At 51.4% G+C, this 7,500-nt stretch overlaps 1 protein-coding gene across 2 annotated transcripts in view; it reads left to right on the forward strand.

The window, feature by feature from the left end:
• Positions 1-7,500, forward strand: part of adkb (adenosine kinase b) — a 71,717-nt gene that overhangs the window by 44,734 nt on the left and 19,483 nt on the right. For both annotated transcript variants that reach the window (XM_060037260.1, XM_060037259.1), the window contains exon 5: positions 1,759-1,929. In XM_060037260.1, the coding sequence (XP_059893243.1) occupies positions 1,759-1,929 (171 nt within the window). The remainder of the gene's footprint in view (positions 1-1,758; positions 1,930-7,500) is intronic.

A 7,500-nucleotide genomic window follows, 5' to 3' on the forward strand; every position in this document is an offset into this window, starting at 1 on the left:
TGCTTCCATTTAGGCATTTTTCTTTGTGTGAGCGGAGTGGAAGTCATTCCTCTTCTAGGGTAAACACTGAAAATGAAAGTGTTGCCTTCCAAGTCCTCCCACAAATTGCCGCTTTGGAGTGCCAAACTTCGCTTTGCGGCATTGTTTGCCAGGAAATTGCATTTCTCATCGCTTTAGTAAATGTTTTGGCTGGATGGAAAGTGTGCGAAAACTGATCAGCGCTTTGATCACCCTGACCTGGAAACGTGATCGTCTACCCACTTCACAAGGGTCCCTGACACCTGGGGAAACCGGAGCTGTCTTTCTCGATATACGATCCTCACCACAGTGCTAAAGACTTGACTTCTCCTGTGGCAGCCTGGTGGGAAGGCATAGGCATCTCTGGTGTACTCTGAGGTGTATAACACAGCGAGTGACTCGAGAGGCTGTGGCGTGGCTTCTTAAAGTTCACAAACCCTCTGGATATTTGATCAAGCCACGGGCCTTTGATCATTGGTAACACTGAGGTAACCATGACCGCTTTCGACTCCGGGGGGAAAAAAAATGGGACCGTTTGTGTCCGAAAACAATCTCCCCACCTCTGACACATTGGCACCCTGAGAAAGAAAAATGTCAAGGTCAATAATGGGCCATTAGCTCAGGAGTGAGCTGCCTTTGTGTTCCCAGGCCCGCTCAGAACACCTCCTGTCTACAACACACGATACCGTGGCAGGGCTGCCGCGGGTACCGACCCGTTCACTCTTCACTTTTTTAGAAGAAGAATAGGAAAAACAAAACACATGCCTACTTTGTTCGGAAAAAATGAGAACTACTACTAAGCTGCTCAGAGATTGAAAGACCTCATGGATGTGTGACAAAGTATTCACCCAGCCTCTGTTTTGTTACACCGTGTGGATTTGATTGACTATGTAGTTAGCCGCTATTCACCGGTATTGCACCTTGTTCATTTTACATGAGGGCCTGCCTCTTCGTTGCAACACATGTCATAAGTGTTTGAATTAGTGAACTACACTCTAGGCCATATCATCAGCATTCTTTTTCTTGCCACCCTCACCGCCGTTTTCCCTCCATGCTATCTTAACACAGTAGTTTTATAAAGAAGCTTGTTGCGAGAAAAAAAAAAAAAAGGTAGAGAAGATCTGTATCAAAGCACAAGTGTTTTTCTTTTTTTGTGTGCTGGGCTGGTTTTTCGCTGGAGAGTCTCGCTTCGGGTTTCGGTACGAAACACAAAGGTGTTTTCTTACCTGATTTGTATTCATTCACACAATGAGTGGACCTGCATCTCTTGTTTCCAAGTAAGGAGAGTCCAGACCAGACTTTTGTTCCACCCATCATTGGATACGTGCATGTTGCTTCCTCCAGTACAGGCCTTGGACCACAGCCACCAGCTTTGTCCAGGATGGATATTTTTTTTCTCCCCCTCTCCTGTCCTTCTCCTCTGCCTTTGTTGCAATGTGTACAGGTTCCACCAAACATTCGTTTTATGGAGATAAACGTTTCAACTAAGTACCGCCATTCTCTCTGTCCCTCTTCATTCTGTAATGTAAGATAGTCTGTCTTAATTGACCTTGCCTGACACACAAAAAAGACACAAATTAGTGGTTTTAAATGTTCTATTGGTTCAGTGGTTGTACTGTCAGGGCCTTCACTATAGTGGGAGAACGAAGGATTATACCTTCATTCATTTGGAGGCTGCCAACCAAAAAACATTAAATCAATTAGGTGTGATAATTATCTCGTTCTTGTTTGTTGTTTCAGGGTTTCTTCCTGACGGTGTCCCCGGAGTCGATCCTCAAGGTGGCCAAACATGTGTCTGATAACAACAAGGTGTTCTGCATGAACCTCTCTGCGCCGTTCATCAGCCAGTTCTTCAAGGAGGACCTGATGAAGATCATGCCCTACGTCGACGTCCTGTTTGGCAACGAGACGGTGAGTGGCGGAGAGGGCCTCCTTCATGTGTGTGTGCTGGACAAACAGGCAAGCGGTACAAATCTGTACCAATGCAAAACAGGAACCCTACATGGATTTGAAGATTATCTTTTGTTTTGCATTTGTCTCCGTGAGTGCTTGTTTCAACGTTAGAAAGTGATCTGTATGTTTGGTTTGGAGAGTATGTGGGTTTTTAAAAGGGTACAAGTGCCCTGATACCATGCATAAAAAAACTGAACTTAAATGGCGATTTCCCCCCCTCCCCCCTCCCCCCCCCCCCCTTTCTGAACCCCTTTATGGTCGCTGGCTATTTAAAATTGCACTTAGCCACAGCCCAATAAAGAGAGGGAGAAGAATTAGCCTAGTAATCACTCATTTTAATCGTGTCACCATTTCATGGCAGTTAATGCATTGATTTCTTCCCCCTGGGCCATAAGGAAGGGAGTAGTACGATAGAGGTCAGGCAGTAGTCGTATACAGCGGCGGTGCTGGGAAGTCTCCTCCAACGGGCCAGCTGTGCCGGGGCTGGGGCGCATCGCCTACACAGACTGCACCTTCTGGGAGCGGGGGGGAGGGGGTGGTGGTGGTGGTGCTGGTGGGTAGGGAGGTAGGAGGTGCACAGGAAAGTTTTTTTTTCTTTCACTTGCCTCGCCTCCCTGCTGCTAAAGCTACGAAACAGAGCCCTTTTTCTTTTCGTTAGAGATGGGGTCCGCAGAGCAGGACACGACTGGAAGGAACCGCTCAGCATTTGTGGATTTATTACTGCTGCTGACTTCAGCTTTTCCCTCTTCTCTCCCCCCAATCCACCCACCCCCCCCCCCCCCCCCAAATCCCCCCCCTACCCTGCATCCCTCTACCTGCCCCCACAAGCTCCACAATACCTCCCTTTTGCATATGCACCCCTCTCTTCGTCTCCCTAATTGCCGTTAGGAACACTCGGGTCTCCCAGAGCACAGAGTATATTTTGCAAACGTTATGTATTTTCGGGTGGGTGGTACTGTTTGTGGTTCGCATAAGTTGTTTGCTCACACCTCCAGTCATTACAGTTTAATGACTTTGGATAATTACTTACGCATGTTATTTATTTTTTTCAAAGAGATTATTGTTTTTTTTTTTTATTGTCTTTTTTATTATCATGAGAAGAATGTCAATGGCGAGTCCGAGAACCGTATCAAGACCGCCCCGCGCAGTCTGGCGCTAGGGGTTGATGCCCGCCTCCCGTCCGGGGTGTTCCGACTCCCTTCGGCTCACCGTCAAAGTGAACAGGAGTGTCTGCCTCCAAAAACGGCGGGGCCCCGGGCCCCCCTGTTGTGCGCGAGGCAGACCGCGTTGGCAGTCACGCAGTGGCACATGGTGAGTGACAGGCAACAGGCCGACACCACCACCTCCACCACATGGCCCACTACCCGGTTCCCTCCCACCCAACCGTATCCTCTCTCTCTCTCTCTCGCCCCAATGCCCTCAGCACCACTAGCCCCCCGCCCCCCCCCCCCACCCCACCCCACCCCACCCCACCCTAACCCCCCCACCACTCCCCTCCCTCACAGCCCCCCTCCCCCCGGTCCTGGATCACCCTGAGCCCCTCGTGCCTTCATAACAAGTCAGTGACAGCGGGGATTACACAGACTGACTCCCCGCAGTCCCTGCACGACACGCTGCAAGGGAAGGCTAATGTGGCTGCCTTGTCCACGTCTCTCTCTCTGCTGCTTCACCACAGCCACACAACGCATGAAGTCACCGTTTTGTGTGGGTGTGTGTTTGTGTGTTTGTTCCCTAAGCCTGCGCTCGACACAGAAACGCACCAGGCGAGCGGAGGAATAACACGACGGCGGTTTTTTCGAGACCGTAAACAAACCAAAGAAGGGTTTGATCTGGCGGGGATCGAATGTGTTGTGGGTAGAGTTTTTTTTTTTTTGGGCCGAAGCGGATCTGGTTTCGATGAAATAATTTGCGCAACCTTATTTCATTAGCTGGAGACTTCAAAACAATGTTCCCCACACCTTTGACTGCTGCTCGGCGGCGGCAGACATGTATTTATTCTCATTGTCTCCCTCCGAAAACTGAAAGGACCAACTGTGTGTTCCAGTCAGGCCGCCCTGGGTCATTTCGCTGTAACATGATCTCGCTGGTACGTGTTTGAAACCTGGCATCCGCCTGCCTGCCTGCCAGGCCCTGGCCTATCGGCGGGCTCCTAGCTTATACAACAGTCTCTCGTCCGTCCCGTAATTACTGCCTTTTTGGGATGTCGTGTGGTGTCTGCTCTCCCCTGCGAGGGTGGGGGAGGGAGCCAGGAGGCTAGCTCCACAATGTTCGACGCTGCCACAGTCTCTGAGATCAGGGACAAACGTTGGGGGAAATGGTATCGGTTCTGTTTTTTCTCCCCCTTCCGACAATGCTTGGGTTAATTGGCAAACATGTCGCGAGATAACCCGGGAACCGACCAGGCCTAATTGAGTCCTTCTGCTCTGTCCGGCTCCTGACTACCCGACTACCTGACACTAAACCCAGGGCATTACATTTCCCTCTATTAAATGACTACCGCTAATTAGGCCTGAATGAGGGAATCATTATCGCTGGGAAAACCGCATGCCAGTGGATCCACTGTTAAAATTAGCCACAATTTGCCTTTGCTGTTGGAGCGGCGAGCGATAAACCACAGACACACAATGGGAGGAAAGCATCGGACCATTACCGCGGGCCTCCTAATGGGGAATTTGAAGACGTATCATGGACAAATTGAACGATTAATTGGGACCGAATTAATCACTCTGACTGATGTTCCATAAGCCGGAATTCGTGGCGGTCTCCAATTTACATCAGGTTAAGTATCGAGTAATTTGATTTTATTTGGGCCGCAGTAATAAGAGTGAACTGCCCCCCCCAAAACGATGTATACCTCCTTAAATGAGCCGCTGCCACAGATGAAGAGCTTCAAATGTTTAGCCCTACAGGAAATACCCTCCTCTAAGCGCTCCATTCCATTGACAATGTTTACACCAGCCCCATACAGGAACATGGCAATAACTTAAATTTCTGCCCAATCCATCCGACGATTCGACCCTGAAAGCTACTTCCTATGTGGCTGCAAAGGCTCTCTCTTCCAAAACAGCACTCGGCCATTATAATTGAATGCTCAATAGGTGAGCCGTCTAATAAATGGGAAGATAACATAGAGGCGTGTTTGATTATACCTTGCCACGCAAAGAAAGAAGGCCATCATCCGGTTTATTTTCCTGTGTTCAAGCTGTTTTTAAAGAGCGTCGAGCTCACCGGCTCTCCAGGCAACGGGAGCCAAATAACATGGATTTCCTGCCCCTCGGTGCGGTGTGAATGCTCCGTACCTGATGTTTTGTGTGTGGTGATCTTGCTTATTTTCCCGTCCATCCCCAAGCACAGTTCCATGATCTAAGAGCGCTCGGATACAAGCAGTCGTACAGAAGGTTATTGTCATGAAAAGCCCCACAGGCATTTTGGCTCCCAGCCCTATTTTTCTCCATCTGCATGCAGTCTGTGAGGTGTTGGGGGGGGGGGTGGGGGGGAAATGGGGGGAGGGCGGCTTTAATGATTTTTCCAGGACAGGCTGAAACTGTGTGCGTGTGTGTCTGTGTCTGTGTGTATGTTAGTATGTGTGGGCATGTGCATGTGTGTCTGTGCAGGTTGAGATACATGGGCAGAGTGACATCACCCCTTTGAATCTCCGCCCGATTCGTCATCCCCCCCGCTTTGTCTGCGTGATGGACCGCCAGCGAACGCTTATCTCGGTGCGGCGCCCGCGGCTGTTTATCGCCGCGGTGACGCGTCCCGAAGCCCGTGCGGGTGCGTGCTCCGAACTGTCAGTATGTGTGGGTGATGGCAAGTTCACCAAAGCCCCCCCAAGGGGCCCTGGGGTATTTCTTGCCAAAGGAAAAATGAAAGACTTTTGCTCTTGACGGTGGTTCCACTCGTAGCAGCTCGGGGTGAATAATATCCCGTCCTACCCTCCTTAAAACAAAGATGTGAGAGGCAGATTAGCATCTTACTGGAAGAGCTATCTCCTCTCTCCCCGACCTCACCCCCATCACCCCCTCGCTCTCCCCCCTCTCCTCTCTTCCTGTCGGGGCTTTCTGTGGAGGACGGGAAGGCATATGAGACACTAGCCCTCCTTGTGTTTATTCAAGGGGCCCGCACAGGCCGCCCGGGGGTGTAGCAAGTGGCCGAACGTCGCCGGTCGTCGCGTGCAGAGCGCCTGACGGATCGCCCCGTGGTCTCTCTTAGCGCCGTTTAATCAAACCTCCGATGAGTCACACGCACGCGCGGTAGTGCCGGAGTAGGTTGACCTTCGCGGCGTGACGTGCGGTCCCACTCTTCATCTGAGTCACAGTGCATTAACGGGCGTGTGGTGTTTCGAAGGCGGGCGCCTGCTCTACTTCCTTGATAACAGGAAGTGGCATGTGTCAAAATCCGGCCAGCTATAATAAAACCGTCAACGTCTTTGTCCGGGCATCTACAGTCGAGACGGGGAGGGGGTGGTGAGGACCAATTATGGTGTAGTAGAGGAAGTCTTATTCATCCAGCATTCTGCAGTGTGATTTTTTTCTCTTTCTCTCCCCGTTCTTTTGTTTCGGGAGCCAAGGTACTCTGGAGAGCCAGCGTGGCTCCCCCATAGAGACCCTCTAACCACTGTAATCGGACCGAGCCAGAACCCGCCTTGCCCGGTCCCACGAGCAAACCGCCGAATACTTTATAAAACGTTGGGTCAATAAGGGGAGTGGGGTCCGCGGAAGGTAAGTGAGGGTTGTTGGGGGGGGCTGGGAGTAGGGGGACGGGGGTTGGGGGACTTCACATTTGCCGTGAAATGTGACCTCAACGCGAATCCTTTAACAAGGAGATGGACCGATAAGGCCGGTAGGCGGGGGGGGGTGGCCTTGTCCTCTGAAGAGGGAGTAATTATGGGAGATGGTCGGAGATATTGCACCGGGAGCAGATCGATACCGGCCTGACACCGAAGGACCGGTGTATCCCTGTCTCAGCGGGAGCGAGCAAGAGGTACAAAGGCTTGATGCCAGAGTGTCTGGCTAACGCTGGAGGCCAGCGGAGCTGCAACCAGTGGGGCTGCGATGGCTCCGTGGCAGCCATGTCGCTTTTTCCTCCTGATCCACCACATCTTGGATCTCCACTGTGTGGAGATCACACACACACACACACACACACACACACACACACACACACACACACACACACACACACACACACACACACACACACACACACAGGCACACACAGGCACACACACACAGGCACAAAAACACACACATGACCCGAATCCTCTTGTCAACCCCCAAGTAGATAAGAGGCGGTAATTGTCTTCGGATCGCCCGGCACAGAGTGTCTCGTAGACGCTCCTTTCATCGTTGCGCTCGGGGAAGACCAGCCACCAACACTCTGCAGGTGATCCCCGTGGTCTCCCCAAACGTGTCAACTCTCCCTCGCTCTCGGCGCTACCCTTACGAGCCCCTGGTACGCTCACATTCGTACGCTGCGTCTTCCCCGAAACACAAAGACCCCTTGAGCTTACTCGGAGGAACCTCACTT

The sequence above is a fragment of the Gadus macrocephalus genome, chromosome 18 (genome assembly GCF_031168955.1).
Source record: "Gadus macrocephalus chromosome 18, ASM3116895v1".
NCBI lineage: Eukaryota > Metazoa > Chordata > Actinopteri > Gadiformes > Gadidae > Gadus > Gadus macrocephalus.